This window comes from Heterocephalus glaber, unplaced genomic scaffold, assembly GCF_053883595.1.
Source record: "Heterocephalus glaber isolate CG9 unplaced genomic scaffold, H.glaber_assembly_v1.0 deba00000546, whole genome shotgun sequence".
NCBI lineage: Eukaryota > Metazoa > Chordata > Mammalia > Rodentia > Bathyergidae > Heterocephalus > Heterocephalus glaber.
In genome coordinates this window covers 31,484,087-31,508,099 of record NW_028258147.1, presented here as the reverse complement: position 1 = coordinate 31,508,099, position 24,013 = coordinate 31,484,087, and the positions used below count along the sequence as shown (strand labels likewise).

The 24,013-nt window shown below is 36.1% G+C and overlaps 1 protein-coding gene across 7 annotated transcripts in view; it reads right to left on the bottom strand.

The window, feature by feature from the left end:
- The window catches only part of Sgce (sarcoglycan epsilon), a 70,113-nt gene that overhangs the window by 45,564 nt on the left and 536 nt on the right, over nt 1–24,013 (bottom strand). For 3 of the 7 annotated variants that reach the window (XM_004862696.3, XM_004862695.3, XM_004862697.3), the window contains exon 2: nt 8,761–8,868. The exons of the other annotated variants lie outside the window; for them this stretch is intronic. In XM_004862696.3, coding sequence (XP_004862753.1) covers nt 8,761–8,868 — 108 coding nt within the window. The remainder of the gene's footprint in view (nt 1–8,760; nt 8,869–24,013) is intronic. 7 annotated transcript variants of the gene reach the window in all.

Here is a 24,013-nt window from a genome sequence, read left to right as displayed (position 1 = left end):
AAAGTCTTGGTTAGAAATTTTTCAAATACGATGTAAATAAAATGACACACATTTAATATTTTTAATTTCTTTTAAAGAATGAAGACATCTGTAATATCATTTTGGTAATTTCTTTTTATTTCAAATAAGTATTACCAACAAAACATACCCTTGGAACTGGCCAACTGTACAATTACTACAGTTTTTTTTTTTCTTTAAGTACATGCAGTAATTTTTAAATGGTGAGAATGTAGACTGTACTAATTGTTTTGTAGACAAAGCAAGTCAGTATTCCATATAATACCATAAAAATACACAAGGGAACTCTTATGTGTACTTCTGAAAAAGCTTTGGACACTGTTTCCAAGCATTTATTCTTTATATCTCTCATAGAAATAATGTATTCCATTTCCCTTGATCTTGACATTTAATAATTCAAACAGTATGATCGATTATATTAGGCTACCTCCTAAATGAGCATTAACAATTATCCAATACAATTCAGTACAAATAATTTCTTTAAGTGAACCAGGGCCAATTTAATGATTTACAATTACTTACAAATAAGACATGAGTACAGGAAAATGGCCAAATTGGTCTGATTAGTTTGCAACTATTGTTTTTCTTCTGATATTGTCATCTCCACCAACACATTACTGCTATTACCCTTGTCACCTCTGCGGGTGGTTTCTATCTTCTGGATTGGCTAGGAGCTGCAATTTTTAGACAGATAAACCCTATCAGGCCCATTCTTTCTCTCAGTCACTGATGGATGTGTAATGTGGCAATTAACCTCAGGACCCCTACGCTGATCATGCCAAGCTCACGACTTATTAAAACCCTGAATAGCAAGGCCATGGATGGTAGTAAATTTTTCAGTATTAAAAATAGAAACTCTCACAAAATGTTTCTTTATCTGTGAAAACTTGTCCTTACAGTTCTGTGGATGGCTGCCAAAAAGGGCAAACTGAATTAAAATATTTGGTTTGTAGCTTCACATATCCACAATTTGACTACTAAAAACACAACTTCAAAGGCCTTGTAAGAGAAGAAAGGAAGCTGCAAGTTAGGTTTAACTAGGGGTGTAGGGAGACCCTTTCCTGACTTGCTTTGCATTAATACTCATTAGAAGTTTCCCACAGTTTTTATAGTGCCCAGTGCCTGACTTCTACCCAAGGATTATTTACTCACCTGTGAGAATGATTCTATTTCAAATGACAATGACTGAATCATAGAAAAAATCATAACAATGAGAATTTGACTTTTTTTTTTTAACCAGTTCAGTACCACAACATGTCCTAAATGCTAAATGCAATGGGGCATGTGATGACAAGAGACTTTGTCCCTGCTTTCCAAGGGTTCACCATCCAGTTTAGGGGAGCAACATTTACTTAACTAGACATTATCCTGGAGGTAGAAATTGCTCCGGCAATACCTGTAAGAATGGGAGGAGCAGTCAGTCAACATTGGAAAGATCTTGAAAAGATTTACAGGAGTAGAACTTAATCTGGCTCTTAAAGTACTAGTAGGTTTCTAGATCTCAGAGATGAGTAATTCAGACCTTCATCAGGCTGTGAGGTCCTTTCCAGGAAGTGAAGTAAGCCATGGATGCCAGACCTCGGCGCTTGTTTTAGGGGGAAGCAAAACTAAGAAGAAAAGCAGAATCAAATTATGGAGAGTTTCAAGCTCCTTCTGAGAAGTTATTTCATTCTATCTTAAAGGTGTTTCAATTCCCAATCACAATCCTACATCCAAAGTGTAGGAATATTTCAAATAATCTATAAGGATCTCACTAAATGTCTTTAACTTACTCTTTCTAGATATTTAAAACATCTTGTGGTGCAATATTTTTATTTATCTCATCATTTTCTCACACCTAGAAGAATGTCAAATATATTTGAATAATTTCACCAATGCCTATAGAATGGATGAAAATATTCTAATACAAAGCATTGTAGAAATAAACACCAGTCTCATGCTAGCAGACAAAATAGGTGTAATATTTAAGGTCTATGGAGCACGAGTACTATCTTCCATTTATGTCATTAACTATTAATAGTCCCGCTGAGGTTTTGCTATGAAGAAATAAAGGTTGTTCGTGGTTAATATTGAAATGATTTTGTTTTCTTTACAGCCCTCCACAGGGCCTGAAGGAGAAGCATTAAAGGGTTCCTGTCTTTCCATATCACCTCACTTCAAGGACCACCACAGAAGATCTCAGATTCTGCCTTCAAAAAAAATGTCTGCAATCTACAAAGTCAAGCCACAATTTACCGTGGCCTCCTGGGTTTTAAGATGATATGCACATTTCCTTGTTCGTGTATACTCAATTGCCTTTCTGCAGTCCACTGAACCACATACTTGCCGGTCAGTTACCTTGGCAACTCCACAGTAAAGCCTGCTTCAATTTTAAGTGTAGTACACCATTCACTTTGAGAGAAACATGATACAGATGTATGACATATTCATCATTCAGAAATAGAAAATGACTAATCCACTATGTTTTGTTTGTGAAAATAATACTTCCTTTCTGTAGCATCAGTTTAAATTATGGGTACCCACACAACATTTTAGAGAAGAACCTTTTCCTTTCCCCTTTCCCATTTGTGACTTCAAAACATAGCCCTTCGTAGGGGCTATTTAGGGAGTCTCTCTACACCTATGTTTACTTTCAAAAACATCAAATGACACAGAATTTGAAGCTCTAGGCTCTTGCTCTAAACATAAGCTATATCAATAATGCTGATAGGATCTATACCAATACTCACAGAGCCTATTAATAACAGTTAACACATATCACACTCACATATGCCTAGGTGGTATTCATAAGCAATAAGCTTGAAAAATATTGTTTTTCCTTCAGAACAAATCTTGAAAATCAAATTTAAATGACCTAGAAATCCATACCACTAAGATCCAATAATCTCTGAAATATACATGTGTATGGTGCCATGCTAATCCTGCTGAGGTCACAGGGTCTGGCAACTCTGTGTGTCGCATAGTTCCACAATCTTCTACAGCTGCAAATCCATTACCTCCGCAAACACATGCCAGCAGATGAAATGAAACCAGAAGCTAGTGTGTGTGTCTAAATCCATGCAAATCTGTCACCACTAATGAGAAAAACAAACTAAAAGTCTAACCCATGCAGGATCAAAAAATCATCTTCAAACAACAAGGATAGCTAGATTTGCAAGGATTAAAATCTTCTTTAAACAAATTGTCATGAGTTGTAGAGTTTCTGTAAGGAAAATTACATGTCTGAGTAGAAAAGAGCCAAAAGGTATGTCAGTAACTAGCCAGAGTCAGTATTTCACTCTAAGTTCCGATGCCTCTCATCACTGTGCTACCAAAGTCTTGTCCACATAACTATGTTTTAGTCATAGAGTATAGAAACTCCAGCCCATTTCAACAACTGTATTATTATGTGACAGTGCAGAGCCAAGAATCAAATGACAGATTATGATAGCCATAGCAATAAAGTGGACATCATGCTAGCCAAACTGTATCCTCGCTTCCCTTCCTAAGAGTCTGTTGGAAATTTTCTCTCCCCATGATGAAAACATAAGGACTCCATTTGTGTGCTTACGTACAATTGTTTAAAAACAAAGCAAATATCGATATATTTAGTAAAAATTAAAATTTGAAAGTGTTATGACAGTGCATTGCTAATGAATCTCTGACATCTAACTTTACAATTATCACATAATTACTCTTTTTTTTTTTTTTTTTTGGTACCAGGGATCGAACTTGGGTCCTTGAGCTTGCAAGGCAGGTGGCGGCAACACTAAGCTAAATCCCCAGCCCTACATGATTACTCTTCATGGCATATGTACAGCCACAGACAGACAGACACAGACACAGACACAGACACAGACACACACACACACACACACACAGTCCCTTCTATATAAAAGATCCAAGAACACCTACGTCTTTTTCTGTATAACTAAGAACAAGTATGTGATCGTAAAGATAAAATAGCTGCAAAAGTTTCAGCTAGATTTAAATCTTAAATCTCTTTTGAAATCTTTTAGAAGAAAGTCATACATTATTGTCAAAATTCAAGTCCAGGTGGCCTTTATTAGGTAATGATTATGTGTATTTCTCTTTTATATGTGTTTTATCAACAAATTGGTCACTTTAATAGAGATATATTTATATTATCTTTTTCTAATTTTTAAGGTTTACAAGGATATGTCAAAATCTGTTTATCAGGAAGCCCATGGCAATGAATCATTCAGGAGGGCTGAAAAAGTACCCAGTGGTTGATCCTTTTTCATGAGTATAAGATCATCATTTCGCACATCAATTATAACACTCTGCTGTATTATATAGAGATGCCCTCATGGACTATTTGGCTGTCTTGTCATTTACCAATCACACTACAGGGTTCCAGTCAGCAAATGCTTTTTAAAGTTGTGTGTTTTATAGGTTTTCTGTTTTCTCCTCTGCAGACATGCTGTCAGCTGTCACTTCTCATCGCCATCAGTGTGTTTGCTATCGCCGCTTCTCCAGCCCCTCTAATTTGCTGTTATTAATCTGCTACAGGTTTAGAAATAAGACTACCAAGTGAGGTGGGATTGTGCACTGAAGTAAAGAGCAAATATGTGCTGTTTTAATGCACATAGTACTTGGCTCGATGTGAAAAACAGGAGCCTGCATTTGCTGCATTTATTTTGGCTGCCCAGAGACTCTTGAACGGTGTTTTTCCAGGCTCTTAGTCAACACAGTACACTTCTGAATAGGTGATCTCTCTATAATTATGACAAGGCATTACTTGAGGCAAGAGCAGCACAACGTCTGCATGTTAGATACTTTCAAAAATAAACCAGTGTATAATTGAAAGTCTTCATTCAATCCATATGCTGTATTATGAAAATGTGAGTGTGAAATCATAATGGACATAATGTGTTGTATGAAATAATTTCTTACATATTTCATATGTGAGAAATACACTACATAACTTAAGGAGGTCTATGGGTTAAGCAATTTACTACCTTCAGCAATAGCTAAAGCATCCTAGGAATAATATAACACACCACAATAAGTAACTCACAAATAAGAAATTAAAGACTGCTTTAAAAAATATTGCAATTTTGTCAATTTAGCTCTCGTGCAGTCTTACGATTTAAATTATTTATTGGGAATCATCACAAAGGTGCTTTGAGTACAAGTCACTCGGGTGAAATATGTATTTGCCAACTGCTCGCAGCATTGCCTTAATGGTTAAGTATTATCAGGAAAACATTTTGCACAAGAAATCTGAACACTTTCAAATACATTTGGGATACTAAGTACTGAATAGCCACCTATCTCGTATAGCTTTTAAAATACATTTTTACCTAAGCAACTTGGCATGATTGTCCTAATAATTAAAATTGTGAGTGCTGATATGAAAAATAAGGCCTTTTGACTTTTATTTTCCATGTCTAACAGACAAAAGCTCCGTGGGGAGTCCAAGCTCCTGCATGCCTAGCACCCTAAGAGGTCCCTGCCCGTTCCTTGGAACTGATCGCCAGAGACGAACGCTCTCGGCTCTCGCTGCATCAAGATCGCTCATTTCAGCTTTGCAGAGCCTACACGTTTACGGACTCCTTCCTGAGTTAGTTTTTAATATGTTATTACTACAGTCAAATTGAAGTTTAACTATTAAAGTAGAAAACCGCTGAAGACAAACATTTTTAGAGATTTCAATATCCAGCCAGATACACAATCAGTTGTTGTTTTCTTCACTAAGCTCTATCTTGTGCTGTGTTAATCCAACTTCATAAATCCTGGATTTGACTCAAAAGCTTTGCTCAGTAGCCTGCCCTTCACCTCTGGGTTTACTCAGCATCAGAGGACTGTAGGCGGTTCCCTTGGAGGTGGGCAGCTGTTGGTTGGGTGGCAGTCGGATATTCTACACCTAGGTTACAGAATTCATCACGAGGACAGATGAGCTTGCCTTGGTAAATTTCGTTTCTCTTCAACCGAGGTAGAAAAGAAAAGCTAGTGCTTGGATCTTTTTCTACGGAAAAGCAAAAGGGTTTCTTCATGAGATGTTTTTCCCGACTAACATTATTTATTTTAGTTTTCCAAAGTGGGATTAAATATCCAATCATTATATTAACACGTGCGTGTATACACCCACGGCTAGGCCATTTTAGAATGTGAATTTTGAAGAAGAATTTGAAAATATTTTTCTAAGGGAAGTATATAAATATGAAAACTTATTTCTATTTAAATTATTCCAACAGTAAATTTTAAAAAATTTAACTTTCCTATCCCCACCTCAGAGGAAAAAAGAGAATTCACATTTAGGGTTCTCTTTATGACTTTTGGAACCATTTAATATATGTTGAGCTAGACTGATGTCAAATGTGTTGATGTGAGCCAATCAAATTGCTCAGAATCCTATTTACAAAGGAGATGCTATCCCATTGTTTTAGCAAAAAATTAGAATATCATTTAAAATACAAGTTACATAAAAATGAACTGCTCAATATATTTTACTTTATACATGCTCTTTTAATCAATTGTGCTCCCTTAAATATGTCTAAAAGACTGAATGGGATTCTTGGTCAAAAAGAGCACAAAGAACATTTGGCATCTGAGATGTCATTTTAGGTGGCCTTGCTATACAAGCTACCAGTAGTTGTTATTACAATTTTAAAAGGTGAAACAATTTTCTTCATACTATTTTAATAATACAGAACTGTAACATAAGCATTAAGTAGGATAAGGAAACCAAAAAGAAAGAAGAATTTAAAAGATGAAATCAGGAGAAACTGAGGAAATAAGAGAATATAACAACCTGAACTAGTTACCTCAGTAGCTTCAAGACTAACTGTTCATTTCAATTTTGAGAACTACAGTTATCTGTCAAGTCCGAAGGAGAAAATCAGTTTGAAACCTAATGGGAACCCATAGTTTAAAATAAGAAGAGAGTAGTACCTTTTGGAGATGCTAGAGGATGCAGTACCTTTCACCAAGAACAGCACCAAAATACTGTGGATGACTCAGCTGGACCTAATAGCTGGCTAGACAGGACCCTTGTCAAATCAAACAGGAACAGATGGGAAACTGGGAGTAGGGGCAGAAATTCTAGGGATCAGAGTTAAAGGGAGGACACAGAAGGAAATGGAAAGGATGACAGTAATTTAGTGCAAAATGGTGGCAAGTCCAGAGAAAGTGTCTTTGGAGATCTTCTGGGGAGCTCCAAGAGCCAGGGCGGGTTCCAAGTCCTTTGGAAATGACCGAGGAAGAACACAGTATAGATCACAGCAGTGAAGAACACCTGGCACTCATAACTAGAAAAAAGAACCTTAGTTTAAAAAAAAGAACATTAGAAAACAGAAAGAGATGTGCCAAAGAAGCTGTAGGCCCTGGACTGGAAAGGTACCAGAGAGATAAGGGAAATCAGGAGTGATTTTTTTGAAGGAATGAGGAAAAATCCACTGGAAATGTCTACTGAGGGTATGAGGTAAAGAATTATAAGCCTTAGGCTCTGGAATAAGCCCATCTAGTACTTTCTGAAACAAATGTTTGTGATCTTTTCATGGGAAGTTATCATTATATAGCTCTATGCCTTCCTCTAGATATTGGCAATAAAAACTTCTTTAAAATCACATAGAAGTGTGTGAGTTTGGTTCAAAGACAGCAGGGAAGAAGAACTACAGGGAACTTTGTCTCAAAATGAAAGATATCTTGAGGTAGAAGGTTCCAGCTGAACGATATAATTTGCTACCAGCTATTAAAAAAGTTAGTGACCCCTAACTTCGGAAATATGAAGAAAATGAGGTAAGTCAAAAATCACTTCTACACATATTCAGCAGGTTTTATCTTACAGTGAGGCTACTTTAGCATATAAAATTACTGTTCTTTTAAAAGTATTTTAACATTATCATTGTCTTTATAGATACTTTGGTTGTTCCAAAGTTATAAAAGCCAAGCTAAGGGCCAGGGATTTAGCTCAGTGCCACAGCGCCTGCCTCACAAGCACAAGACCCTAAGTTTGATCCCCTGTATGGAAAAAAAAAAAAGCCAAGCTACTATGTGGCTAATGTTCATGAATATAAATACTCAATATTGGGAGCCAGGACTATAAATTTAGCCATATAATTAAGAAGGAATATTGAGTCAAAGTTCATAATGATAATATTTTGAAAACAACTTGTATTTTTATTATTAAGGGTTTTTTTCTCCTTAATAAAATGCATTATTTCAAAGATCACAGGATAATACTGATGAACAGAGTTACAAGTTGTAAGAAAAATTTAGAAGTATCAACCTCTCATTCAAGGGTCAAGTCATATTTCCACTAGAAAACAAGTGTCAACTAACTATTGAATAACAAAGCATCAATTTGATTTCACAACAAAAATCATCCAAAATTAGACATGATATTTTATGGTCATTTTTCTAAGTTAAGATAAGCACTTTTTAAAATGATATATATTAATTTTACTTAATATTTTCCAATGTTATAAGTAAATCATTATAATAACCACACAAGGACAATTTTTAGAAGTAGTAATCTAGTCACTGGATAAGGGGCAACATAGGTTAAAACAGGAATAATTTTGTGTTGAAAAAAGGGCAAAAGCTATAGCAAAGGAAAATAACAGATTAAGAACATACAGGATCAGAAGTTTTAGAAGATTAGATAAACAAAACTTCATTTTTTCAGGTTGACTTTAAAAAGAAAAAATCACACACAACTAAAAAAGCAAAAGGAATATTGGAAGGGAACATTTACTTGAATCCCAAAGGAGATTTACAGTTGCAACCTAAACTCACCGTCTTTCCTCCCAGCAGTCATTTTTCTGCTGATTACAAAATTGTGGGCCTGTTTGGTCTTTCGGTTAACTGTTCCATTTATGCCATCGGCACAGCTTAATAAGAAAGCTTTTCAGAATAAAACAAATGCACAAAAAATGAAATTAATGTCAAATTAAAATGACCATCACAGATCACCTATTATCAACCAGGATCAGATTACTTCCAGCCAAGCTAGCTGTTAACTCCAGCCAGCAAACATTTGTTGCATGCCAATACAATGAATATATGAGGATAATAGGAAAATGAGACACAGTCATCCCCCAAGGAGCTTACAACCTATGAGCACTAGTAATTTATGAGCAAGTATTATATAATAAAATAACACACATAAGCCTAAGTGCTGCAAGAACACTGAAGGGAGAGAAATAGTTTCTGGCTAGGAATGTTGCATTAAATAAATTCACAGTTGAGTTGAAAACATTACATTAGCAGCAAGGAGTAGGATTAGAGTTAGGGATACTAAACCAGGGGCTATCATAAAAGTGTAGGATCATAGTCAAGTTGAATCAAAAGAAAATAAAATGTAGTACCAGTTACAAGACACCATGGAGGTAATACTGACAATACTTTTTCAACTGATTGGATGAAGGGCTAAAGGAGAATCAAAGATGGCTTTGAATTTATCTAAGAAGGTATAGGACAATGATAATTAGGAAGCCCAGAAGAGAGGTCAAGTTCAGGAGAAAGATAGTGAATTTACTGTAGGATATGTTAAATTTAGGGAGCCAGCAGGACATCAGGGTAAATCCAGTTAAGAAGAAGATAGAAATAGACCTTTGTTCATAAGAAAATATGATGGAGCATTTGATGCAGATTTGAATTTCTTCTCTGGAAAATGAGCATGGAAGCCAAAGTCCCAGTACAGTTTCTTAAAGATAATATGTCCCTAGGTAACACATACTAGGGCCTCATGTACAAAGTGATCTGGAGCATACATATACACAATCATGTTGTTGACCAATTCATCTATCCTGTTCCTCTTCATCCAAACTGCCAATCATTCTGCTAACTCTCCAGTTTTCCATCCTTACCTTTCAGATTTGATATATTTGGCTACCATTTTTTTGACATTAGCTCTCTATCTCCTTCTCCCTTCCTTTGATCATTTTAGGTAAGTTCCATCTGGGTTCAGTACAGCCTCCAAACCCACTAGGGTCTACCTCAAAGAACTGTCCCAGCTCCTAATGAGTAAGAAAGCATGCACAAAAGCAGGACAGACAGTAACACCGAAGAACATGTTAATCAACCCACTTGTATATCAAAAGCGGAGAATGATTCAGCAAAGAAAGAAGGAAGACATGGTCAGAGAGGTTGGACAATATGCGTCTAAAGTGTCATGTCAAAGTAAGGGGGATGTCAGGGATGTCAAGAAGGACAGCATAATAAACTTACTTCAAAAAAAAAGGACAATGAGGATAAAGGCTTAGAAAACTGCAAAAAAAGGACAATGAGGATGAAGGCTTAGAAAAGACTGCTTGGAAAAGTGAGAAGTTACTGGTGACTCCTTGAAAGTGGGGTTCCAATAAAGTGGTGAAAGTAGAAGCCAAATTTCAAAGGTCAAGATGTGGATGTCGGGAACACAGTTAATCTTTTTAAGAGTGCTGGGCAGAAAAGGAAAGCAAAGAGATCAAATGATACACTGAGGAGGAGAGAAGGGGTAGTTATTTCACTAGGGGGAAATTTAGATTTTTGTATATATGCCAAGGAAAAGATGTGAAAAGAAGGAAAGAGACTAAAGTTAAAGAAAAGGGCCATTATTGATGGGCCAAAAAAAGAGAGGAATGGATAGAACTAAGTATGTACAGTACGAATAAAGAAAATGCGTCATGAATTAGAAAGGACAAGACAGAAACATTTACTGTGATACAGCAAAGTTAATGTCAAAGAAGTCCCCTCCTTCACAAATCAGAGTTGATGTATTCCCTTTTCAAACTAAATTTCTAGCAAAAATTTAAACTTAAACTTCTAAGAAATAACAAGTTCCCCTCTAAAATGAAAAAGAAATACATTTCAAAACCCAGGTTATTAAAAACACATAAGCAAACAAATAAAACTTCAGGTGATTATTTCAGTGATAATGGGGAGGGCAAATTAACACCCCAGCACCCCAAGAAATAAGGTCCTTAGTTGGTATTCAATTTTCTAAACTACATAAACTAAGTATACCATTTCTACTACTGAATGACCAATCTTACGAATGACTTGACTAATAAATGGTTGATTTACTTAATAACTGAAATCATGTACTTCTAAATCTAGATGAAAAATACACTAAGTATTTCCTAATAATTTAAGCTAAAACATGGGAAATGTTAATAATGTTTTATGGCACAATACTTTTTTCCCAGGAGTCTCCTCATCACTAGGATCTAAAGGCAACATGCTAGATATTTATGAATCACCTGGGCAATTCCTGAAAAATACATATTCACCTGTACCCCAAAAATACATAATAAATGTACATGCATTCATGACTCCACCATAGAGAGCTCAGGTATGTGGGTTACGCAGTATCATTAACTGATTCTCCTACACAACTATGAGCTCTAGAAGACTGAGAAAAGACCTGCAGAGCCCAAAAGAATATGAGATATTTGTCTGATTGATTTATATATACTAAAGAGGGCTGACTTTTGAACTCAAAACCCCCTACCCTCCATCCTTCCAACCGGTTTGCACATAGAGTTGACTTGCAAAAACATGCAAATCACTGCTGGACAGTGGAAAGTCCAACCTAGAAAGATAATAAACAGGTGGCCAAGTTCTTGTCCATGATTTTCCAAGGAACAATGTATATGTGGATCTGACGATTAACATTTGGACTAATTGCTTTGCACCACTAGATCCTGACCAAGGTACATTCATACATGTTGTCTAATTTAATCCTGATGAAACCAGAGAATCTATTAGCATGTTTGGAGGTTATAAGGGCTTAATTGTAAGGCAAAACGGAGTAAATACTGAAAACAAGCAGACACTCTCTTGAATGGTCCACTTCTGTGTGGATTGAGTAGTTATCACAAAGAAAGAATGCACCAAGGACAAAACAGATCCTCTTTTGTTCTTTCCCTTGTTCTAGCATAGCAGTTATCAGACCATGTTTTGCATAAGAATTATTGTTCAGAGCCATATATACAAAACTATACACATTGTATGTTTTGGATAACTTAGAGGAATTACTAGAGTAACTTTAAATGTACAGAATTTTTTTCTTACACTCTTGCTTTTAGAACTTGACTAACACTCCTAAGATTTAAGGTCATTGCATGTCCTTGGCTGGTGAACTAATATGTAATTGCTCATATTTTCCAGGTCCCATATAAGGACAGTCAGGTTGGCTTTTATAGGATTCAAAAAGCTAATCTAATGGTGTCTCAATTGTTTAAAAAAGGGCTGAGTAAAATAATTTAAACACATCTCCATAGATTTAGCTCTATTTTAAGGACAGTGTGTCTTTGAGCATATCCATTTTTTATAAGTTCACATTGGTTCATATAAAGTCTGATTTTAACTACAGAAAACTGAAGCCGTATACATCTAAATTAAAAAATAACTTTTTATGGCCCTACTCTACAGGCAATGTCATTGAAGGCAAGACACAATGCCACAGATAATGCAGCTGCTTAAACATTGAAGTCCTACTCCTTGTGAGAGAAATCTCAGCAAGATGAAAATAACTATTTATTTTTAACTGGGTATCCAAGAAAATGGGTGTACTCAAGTAACTTCCTGAACAGAAAATGACTGTAACCTGTACACTCACAAGTAGAGAGAGTCACTGAAAAAGGTATTTTGTTGATTTATTTTCATTAGAAAAGGACCAACACATTTTTTTCCTGTGAGAATCAATTTTCTTAAGATGGGAAAATGTGACTCAATTTTAAAAATATTGTTCATATGCACAATATTTCACAATTAAGTCTGATGTGTAAAGAAACGTCAGTGTAGAAACTGGTTCTTGGACTAGCAAAGTTATTGGACAAGTCTCAGAAATCTTAAAAGAAAGAGAGAGAACTCCACTGTGTTCACCAGGTTTGTGATAATCTCTGCCATAGTCATTCCTGGTTTGAGTTCTGCCTTAATTTACAAATATAAAAGTAAAGAATATCATTTCATCCTCTATTTGCCTAGCCCAAAGTAAGACAACATTCATACAACCGGCTAGGATGTCACTGCACAAAATATAAGCAACTGATCAATGCTTCCCCTCCAAAATAATCAAAGTCTGAATTAATTTAAAGGTGTCTGACATGCCCTCAAATTCTCTAGAAACCATATAGCTTTAAAAGTTTTAGTCTTAAGATTCTGTGATTCATTTTGAGTCTCATAGCAGCACGATTCCATTTCATCTGGCTTGGAGCAGGCACTCTCTGAGAGGATGTTACTTCTTCCCAAGACTGAGTAATTTGTAGACTGCAGGAAGATGAGGTTGCTATTTAATAAAAGCAGTTGAAGAGCTTTGAATAGTGACTGATTGCTGATGAGCTCATCAGAATGTCAAGGGATAGAAAATAATAAGTAATAACTTCCCCGGACTTCACTGTCCAAGTAAACAGCAGGACATGCCAAATAAAATTTAATCTGATTAACACACTTACCTTAGAACCACACTGTCAAGTCTGTCTTTGTCCACTGATTCATTTGTCTCTTTTCATATTCCAGTCTCAGGGAAATCGAAGACTTTCTCTACAGAAGTTGGGTATGTAGCTTACATTCCCCACATCTTACCACCTTCCCCCCCGCCCCCCATCACAAAGTAGCTGAGTTGCTAGTTTTTTTCTTCCTTTCCTTTAGGCGATTCTTAACACTTTTTAAATTGCTTCTTATATTAAAAGTATTTTCATATGCTTCTCTACAAAAAAAGTTAACCATTAATTCTCACCATTAGCTACCATGTTTTGAGTGCTAAGTATAAATAACTACAGCAAAGGTTTTACACATACTAATTTCATCCTTAACCTAAACTATGTGAAATATTAGTATTAGTTCCATTTTACAATGAAGAAAGGTCTTAGGAAATTATGTAACTTATCATTAGTCATATGTTAATTAAGTGGTAGAGTTGGACTTTTAATCCATTTTGTGGCTAACTACATAGTCTATACCAACACACAAAAATTCTACCTCCAAATAGTTAAATAGGAAAGTAATTTGAGGTATTATTATAACTAGATTTCAACTTTAACTTACTTTTCTCTCGAGAAATAATAAATTACCCCTGACTTGTGGATTAGAAATAGCTGGCAACAAGGCAATGCCTCTGCTATGCAGGAGAAATTAATCCCATGAACAGTGTGCACCAAAACAAAAACAAAACAACAATTCACTGAGAGAGAAAAATGAAAATGTTAGTGAGAACTTACAAGGGGAAAACAGCTTTGCTGAAAATTCTCTACCATAACCTCTGCAAGAGACCCCTATAAGAAGTATCCTAGCAAGACTAAACCAAGAAAGCCAAAAAATACATCCTCCAAGCTGGGTTAAACAGAAAAGCCTGGCAGGGCAGAATATAAGCAATTATTTCATACCATTGAATATTATTGGAATTTTATAATTTTTTAGTACAAGCTAAAAGATTAGGTAAGATATAAAGTGAAATAAAATTGGAGTACAGAACAACAGTGTTAATATTTGGATAGAAATAGAATGTCTACTTCAGACCCCAGTTCCTGCCCCTTGGGCAAGATGGTCCATGTTTCTAGGCCTCAGCTTCCATACCTGATAGGAATAGCATAGGACCTATCTGACAGAGGCATCGTGAGTATTAAATGAAATGATATTTTTAAACCTTTGTAAGAGTGTTTAGCATGTAATATATCCTTAAAACATAGAACTATTTTTATTTTACATTTACTTTTCAATTAATTCAAAGAAAAATTTGGACTTCTATTAATGCGATTTTTAAAAATAAATCTTCAAAAGAAAAAAATTATCACTACTGCTGGCATTATATGCATTCTCATTTTTTCCGTGATCATGACACACTAAAAATTATATTTCAATGGCAGAATGGACTAACCACTGGGAGCTGTTGGGGCAACGTCAACAGCCCTGCGGCTCCAATCTTACCAGACTATATACTGTGTGGCCACCTGAAGGGCTAAGAAGACAGCATCCCAGAGAGTTCTTCCCAGCACTGATGCAGGCAGACTGGCAGAGAGCTACAATATAATTCTTCTGAAGAAAGCCAGATATAACGAGAAATGCATTTAATTGATATCATCTCTTTGATACTTGTAAAATCTTAGGTATTTATTGAAAGGAAGTAATACAACAAAAGCAAAAAAAAATGCCATTTGCAGAAGATTCAACTTTGCATTAAACATAATACCAAAATTAGCTGGAAAATTAAATATCTAAAATAAGAAGTACTGGTTTGGCAAAATAGTTATTAAATCTAGTAGTTATAGGGAAGTCACATTTCCCTTGCTACTTTGTTCAAATAGGCTGTGAAGAAAAGTTTGAGTGTCACCTCCTAGAAACAGTACTATCACAGAAATACCGAACGAAAAAGCAGCGCCGGAGGGACCTTTAACAAAGGGGTATATAACATACGCAGCAGTTCCTACATCATTACAATTTAATGTGGTCATCTGCAAAATGCAGGACCATTCTAAAATTAATAGAATTAGTGAAAAGCAGAACACAACACTGTAAACACCCTGTGAAATCTAGTGTAATAGTGCAATCTAGTGGAAAAGGATTAAAAGGCAAAGTGTACATACAAGCTATTGGGGTAGGGAAGTAAAGCTGCAGGAAAACATTCTGCTCAAAATGAAAACATAATAATGCTTACACGATCTTTCCAATCAAGAAATGTTTAAAAGAGAAATATTCTCATATTGGGTGTTTGCTTTAAATTGTCATTAACTTACTTTATTACAGGAGCCATACATTCTAACTGTGATACCATTCCAACAGTTCAACCCTGAAAGGTAGAAACTATACAAGTGCTCTTGCGTCTCCATTGCTATTGCACTGATACCACTGCCTGGGGCTTGCATACTTGATACTCTTTCATCCTTCTGTACTCAATGAATATGCAACAGATATTTTTGTACATACAAACACCCATATACCACGCTCTTCTGTATGCAATGTGATTCACACTTTTTTCGCTTAGAATGTATCTTGAACCTGTATATATAATACCACATTAAACTTGCATAGCTTTCCGTTGTGTTTCAAACATCATTTATTTGCTATCACCTTGAACTCAGCCTGACCAGACCAGGACTTGTGATCTTTCTTTTACAATCTAACCCTCTTCCAGCACTATTAGACTGCAAATGGGTTATATCCACCTTGACACAGATGACAGAAATCCCCAAATTATCCTTAACATAGCACCCTGACCAACTCTTCACAAAATTCAGTCCAACAGTTTCTTTTGTTGATTTTATCTCCTCTAAATATCACTCCTATTTTCACTGTCTTGTCATCACGGTAGTCCACAACATCACGGCATGGATCCTAGAATACCGCAGCCTTCTAACGGTCAGCTGCGATCTATTCAGACCCTGCAATCTTGTCTTTACAAAGCAGCTAAAGTATGCTTTTTGAAATGCAAATCTGTTTTTGTCCTGTTTAAACCCTTCAGAAGATTTCCTGTTGGTCTGAGTATAAAGATGAAACTCTCTAAGCTGGTCTGCCAGGTCCACAAGATTTGCTCCCTCATAAGTCTCTAGCTATGTTTCGTACTACCCTTGTCCTTCTCTTTCTGGCCCAGCCTTCCTGGACTTCTCTCAGCATTTCTATTCCATATGTGCTGTCTGACCTGGGCCCTCGGCAGAGCTCTTCTTTTGTCTCAAATATACCTTCCCCCTTCACATCACTAACATTTATTCAGCTTCACTTCTGACTACTTCCTCGTAAAACTCCGCCCAAATCTGGACAAATCCTCTATTCAGACATTCTAGTAATATTTGTAGAACTTAGCATAAGAGTACTATTATATATGTGATCATTTGGTTCATCTTCACAAAGATTAATCTTGAATAAATTATTTGATTAATTGTCATTAACCCCACTAGTACAAAAAGTTCTATGATGGCCAAGACCATGCATTCCCCACCACCTAACACAGCATCTCAAAATCACTCAACACTCCAGAGCCAGGAGAACTCAACATTCCAAAAAAAGAAAAGAATTATTAATTTATAAGGATGACTAAGTTTTTTTCTAGTTTTTCATTATCATCAATATTAAAATAAATAGTCTTATCTTTTAGCACTTTCAATGGGGTATCTGTAAGTTAAATTTCTAAAAGGAAAAATAATAATAATGCTAGACCAAAAAAAATGTATATTTCAGACTCTGATATCATGTAGCAACATGATCTGTTTCCATCTCTACTACACTAGTCTTTGATTAGAATCAACTGGGAAACTACCAGAAAATGAAAGATGTTAAAGGTGCTACACTGATTAAATATTTCATAGGAGAGAAAAGCCCAGGTCATTTTACCTTATAGTAAGAAACACTAATGTGCTACAGAGGAAAAACTAAGAACCGTGAGGCTAACTTTTTCTTTTCCTTTCAGCGGTAAAGAGCAACTATATTTCAGGACTATTGCTGCAGAAATAGGGAATAAAACATTTCACTTTAACTTCTATAGGAAAATTAACTGTGGTCTCCTCTTTCAAATTTGCAGGGAACCCCAAATCTCCACAATAATCAAAGCGGTGCGTGGATGAATAAGTGAAAAGCTAAAGAATGGGAAAGAATTACACAGAAGCTGCCTAACTCCTAAACATTTTTTAAATGAGCAGCTTCATTTATCAGAAAAGAGGCTGTCCTTCTATGTCACAACAGATGCCGCAGTGATTCCCGTGGTACAGGCTGCCAAAGATCCATTCTAAAAATCTGATTAGTCTACGGTAATTAGAAAGTGAAATGTGCTAAAGATAAGTGATTTATAAATAATACAATGCATTCAAACCACTATTGCATACATACTGCATGAAAAGTGTTAGACGCAAAATTCTACCAGAGTGACCGAGGAAGAGAGGACTTTAGCTTTTACTAACATATTCATGTTTCATATTCATGCCAGCAACAAATGTTTTGACACTACCAACTTGTTTCCCGAGATAATTTCTGTAAGTTTTAAGACTCAAACATTGGGGGTTATCACTTCCCCAGCAGAAATGTGGGCACCGCATCCCAGGCATTGCTCATTGCTGCCAACAGGTCAGGTGAATGGTTGTGAAGCCAGAGCCGCACCTTTGTGGGCCTCGGAAATATGAGCTCAGCCCAAGGATGCTCGTGGCACCTCTAGCAGCAGGGAAGCAAGCCATCACCAGTTGTTTTGTGCAGCATTACAACCCCACAAAAGTGCACAGCACTTTTACAAGAAATAGAATAAAAGGAGAAGAAAGTTGTTCCACATTTAAAAGTATACTTCTCACAGTCAGAATGACAGTGACTCTATTTCTGACCTAATCACTGCAGTGGAAGAGAAAGTTCTGACTGTACAGGAATGAAAGCAGCATGCAAATGTTGGTTAGAAAAGATGAGAGAAGCATTGTCTCTCTTTTCTTCACCTCTCTCATGGGGTCCCCCATCCTGTGCAGGGCACCAGGGCATGAAAACGGTAAACAGTTTCTAAGGTGTTAGAAGTGCTGCACTGAAGAGGGGTCCAGAAGAGCACCCCTACATCTTCCGCAAATTCATTTTGAACAGTTGCGTTTTCAAAGTCAGATGTCTCAATCAAAATAAACAATCAACAGGCAGATGGGTAAACAAGCATGAAAGATCTGCCCAAGACTGAGAACATACTAGGGAGGTGGGTAGGAAACCAGGCTAACCTGACATGGAGTGAAGTTAAAGAATAGGCGTAGAAGACACTTATGACAGGAAGTTTGAAAACCCAAACTGTAAGTATTGCAAAGAGAGAAAGTACAAGGGGATGGGGCAGTTACTGAAGGGACGACTCTCCCATATTTCCCCCTAGGGGAGAGGCAGCTGAGGGCTAAGCTGTCCCAGGCTGGCTGCCAGCATCTTGCCTGCTCCCTGGTAAGCCCTGGACATCCCGGCATCCACGGCCACTCTGCCTGAGAAGCCTGCTCCAAAAGACAAGAAACACTAGAAAAGAATAACTCTTGGAAGCAAGCTAAAACCAGGGCACTGTGCATGGAGGACAATTTCTTGTATTTTCTTCTCTGATTTTCGTGTTTGAAATGGAATGAGAGACAGAGGAGAAAAGTGTTAAATTACCCGTTGAGGCTATTTTCAAAAGATTAACTTGCAACGCAAAGGACCATGTTTTTTAGACAGTTTATGTTTCCATCACAAGTACCTATGTCCACTACACTAAAATGTTACCATGGCCTTCAAATTAAATGTTGCAAAAAAGGTGACTATTTCTGGTATCTTAAAAGACTAGAACAAGTAGAGTTGATTTTTGTGTTCAGCTGCACTAACTGTTAGAAAGGTCTTGGGTTGAAATTTATCTGTGCCTTTCACCCAATGATGCAGGTTCTGCTTTGCCAAGCAAACAGAAGGGAGTTCATGTCTACTTTTACTCTGCTGAAGCTAAACATTTTCAGGCCCTTCGAGGATCCCTCCTAGGACAGAACCATCAGACCTCTCACCATCCCCAGACTGTCCTGGAAATTGTCTAATTTGTCAGTGTCTCTCTTCAAATGTGTCAGGTAGAAATGGACACAATCCTACAAGTGTGGTTGATGAGAGCAAGGCACTATTAATTTTTGTGATATATGAACACTATACTCTTACCAGAACCTAACTCAAATTTTTTTTTTATAACCACATCATGCCGCTGGTTCATATTAACATTTTTCCTAAAGAACTGACACCATACAATATACTTCCTTCCTTTCTCACCGATGAATTATAATGCATTTATTGTATAAAGTATCTTTTTGCTTTCAGCATAGCATTGCACCCTATTTAAACAGTGTTTAAATTCTGTTATCTATTTGTAACAGCTATGCCTTGTCCAGTCATCCATGAATTTTAAAGCAAGCCTCCTAGATCATCCACAAAATGATTCATGCAAATGTTAAAGAAGAGATTACCCAGGGCAAAGGCTTGTGACCCTGCCAGGGTTACTCCCTAACTGTAACCCAGTAACCCACGCCTGATCGGCACTGGCTCCAGCCCGCTCCGCTCACACAGCAATCCTGCTAATTGCTCTACACGCCATCTCACACCCAAGAGCAGCCTGCAGCCTTGAAAAATGCTTTCCCGAGAGCAATATTCACTTATCTTTCAAAACAAAGCATAAAAGGTCTACACATATTAAAATTATAGTAATATTAAAATATGCATGCACACGGAGCAAAGCCCAGAAGGGAAGGAGAATCATTGAAAATGTTATAGTGTCAGGCTGTGGAGATGTGGGGAGAAAGGTGGTTTTTGGTTTTTTTTTTCTTTTAATTGCATATCATCTTTAATACAGTTATATTGTTTTAAAAAATAAAACAGAATTATGTAGAGAGAATTCAGCTTAAAAGCAATCTGTGTAAAATAGCTTTAAAAGCATTGAGACTATCTGTTGCTATCACCTGAAAACTAAGTAGAAAAACAGTCATTTGAAATGACTTGTTGATACCTAGAAATGCTGGGTTCTGTTTTTCTTTAAATTTTGCACTGCTGGCTTACACTTAATATTTCTGGAAATTGGGGAGACAGCAGATTGGAGAACTGTATCCTAACTTTAGATAATGTCTGCATTATAGTTTGTGTGTGTGTGTGTGTGTGTCTGTCTGTCTTCCTGTTTCTGTTGCAAATGTTAGTAAAGTATGGAAAGAAAAGTCATCATGCTGCTATATCTATGAAGCTCTGGACTGAAAGAAGGCACAGTATAAAGTCTCTCCTTCCAGCCCAAGAATCTCTAACAGACATGAACCCGTATCATCGATTCACCTACAGTCCTTTTTATACTAAGAGTAGGAGGTAGGATAAATGATAGAATATGCATTTAGCTGTTGAGAACAGAAATATGGAAAGGTAAGTTGTTGTTTTTTAAAGGAGCAAGTAGCGAAAGTGTGGATAACTAGTAGAAAAGAAAAGAAAAGAGGCTAGTTATTTTGGGGAAAATGCGATCTGTAAATACTACACTTATCAAAATCATAAATGATCTGAATATTTGACCTCAGAATTTTTTAACAAGCCAGGATTTCTTCACTGCTTCAGTATGTTCCTTAAAGGGTGATTTTCATCAATGGAAAGCTAGTGTTAGAAACTAGATCTATGTTTATCTTTACCTCTTTGTGGTTATCTCTAACTAGTTTTTATTGTGCTGTTTTCTGTCTCAATGTCTTTGAGACAAGTGAAAATTCCACTTTGCTTAGAAATATAATTTGCCCACCATACTAGAAGTTATACTAAGTACATGAGGTATAGCAACAACTGTTGTTACATTTGTGGCAAAATCTTATAAAAATGGATAAAATGAGCAATACAAAGTCCAGTTACTATTCAACAACTAAAAATGCTACTGAGTTTAGATATATAGTTGTGTACTATACTAGAAATTAAGTCAAATACAGGTAATAAATCAGCAGATTCATAGATCCATAGCATACTGTCATCAAAAAAATGTATAAAATGTCCAAAAAGAAAGTCTAGTTATTATATGACATACAAAAATTCTAGTTTGTTTTGAAATACAATTTCCTCACTCCCACATAACTTAACCTAAATACATGAGGTAAATCAACAACTTCATAGATATGTGGCAAATTGTTATAAATCAGGTAAAATGTCTAAATAGAAAATCTAGTTATTATTTGACAACCTCACTTTGTTTCAAAATACAATTTTTCCACCATAATAGCAGTTAAAATTATAGGTGGTAAAGCAACAGCTTGATAGATCCAAAGCAAACTCTTATAAAAATGGATAAAATATCCAAATACAAAGGTCAACTATTATTTAAAGGTAAATAATGTATACTAACACATCTTTCGCTTTGCATTTAACCTTGTGTAAAATGGATAAGAAACAGTCAACATCAGGAAGCAACATAGAAGAAAATCATCCAAAATTCATTGAGATACTAAATATCAAAACAATGTCTAAAGCTCTCCTGTACAGTGATATTAGTTGGGGTTTTTATTGGTTTTTGAAGAGTTTTGTTGTTGTTGTAATATCTAAAGTATTAATGCTGTTATTTTTAATATTGTTTTGTTGTTTTAGGTAACAAGAAAGTTTTACACAAACTACCTATTGATGCTGCTTTTTCCCTCGGAAAATTAAATTTCTAAGAAAAATGAAAAATTTTATATGTAGAGGAATATTTTATAACAGTGAAATATACCAAAATGATAACTATGTATGCATTACAACGGTGAGATCAGAGGAAATTCTATTCTGTTTTCTGAATTTAAATATGTAGGTACTAAGGTTGTTCATTTGAAATTTTAATTAGAAAAATTAAATTTATGGTGTATCCTTTAAAGAAAATTCTTCAAATGTAATATTATTTTATATGTAAAAGCTATTTAGGAAGCAAGAGGAAAATTAATTTGATCCTGTTTTTAATTTTTAGAAAGTATACCTATGACCTTAAAAAATATGTATTCTTTTGATTCCTATGTAAGAATACAGAAAGTATGAAAAAGCTCACTCTAATATTTACAGTCATTATTGCAGCGTGAGGAGGTTACCGGGGCTCTGGATTTTCTTTACATTTTTCTCCCTCTGTATTTTAAGACAATGATATGAATTGTTTTACAGTGAGAAAAATACTAATAATGCCTTGTTTATTTTTTTACCCCAAAAGTTCTGGGTAACATTTTGAAACAAAAAAAATCAAACTCATTCAAACTTCAAAAGTCTTGGATGGATTTTTAAACTTAAATTTTCCTTACTTTTCATCTATACTAGTTTTTAATCTCACTGTTTTTAGAAAAAAGTTCTATCCATTAACAACTAGGTAAAGTAACTGTGCATTAAAAATACAACTGCTAAGTATCGGACAGTCTAGCAGTCATCAGAACAGTACTCTACCAAATATATGAAATCCTAGAATTATTATATCTTGCAGAGAAGGGTATATACATGCATAGATTGAATTAGGAGACACTTTTTAAAAAAAAAGTATATTGTGTTCACCCAACTTCCTAGACAAATTTCTTTCATTGTTGGAAATGTATACACTTTATTCATATTTCTGATGGTCAAGATTTTATTTCTAATAAAAAGTAAGGTCTCAGTAAATGAACTGATTTCTAGAAAGGGTTGCTTTTTAAGCGTGGTCTCATCCACTTTGTCATGTACAATGGGCCAAATTCTTATTCATCCTCTAAGTATAAAATAAGCTGTAGCAATGTTAATGAAATATACTCAATTTTAGTCTTCAAAGACGAATACATTTCATCTGTTTCCGAAATCTAACTCAGTTGTAGACAATTTGATTTTCCCTTTTAACTTAAACTTCTTTCACTAAGATTAGCAACAGATTGTCAGTTTTCTTAGCGCCTAACACTCTGGGGGGATTACAAGGGAATCCGTGTTAAGGTTTTATTTAGCATCCTTCCTCATTAGTATTTTAGGGCTTTGTAACTAACTGTAATTTTTCCTAGGGCAAAAAATATGTTTATATGTATAAATTCTGGCAAATATTGGGGGACAAAAACCTCCCCAACCCATTTCAAAGAATTTATGCATTTACCACGACTAAAATCCATTCATTCACCCTACAAGATTTAGCAAAATGTAATGTTGCAGAGAGGGCGAGCTCTCTGCGGAAACCTGGCAGTCACCACCAAAAATTCGTGGCTGGGAGCCTTTAGAGCTCCCCAAGCAAGCTGGAAGCATCCTCAGCTGTTTTCCATTGGTTTTGCTTTCTCAAAATAACACCCTTGCTGGGGCAATCGGTGCTGTTTGCAGCACCTCCGGCCCCTAGCCGGGGTTGACCCTGACCTGAATGTACTGCGCGGCTCCCAGCGTTTCAAGATTCCGCTTCTCCCTTCCGTAAAGCCTAAGGAAAATAGGATTTCAGCCACGGAGAAATGCGCTTAAGAAGAAGGAAGAATCAGGTCTTTTAAATGTCACATTTTAGCCTTCCGTCTCGATCAGATTCAAGAAAAGGAGAAAGATGTGTTTGTGTAGACAAGGACGCTGATTGACACCCGTTTTCCTTGGCCACCATCTAGGCCAAGGAGCCTCAAGCGCGGGGTACTGCGCCCCACCCTGCGCAAAAGAATGGGGATCGACCCCCAGGTTGTTGCTGCTGGAA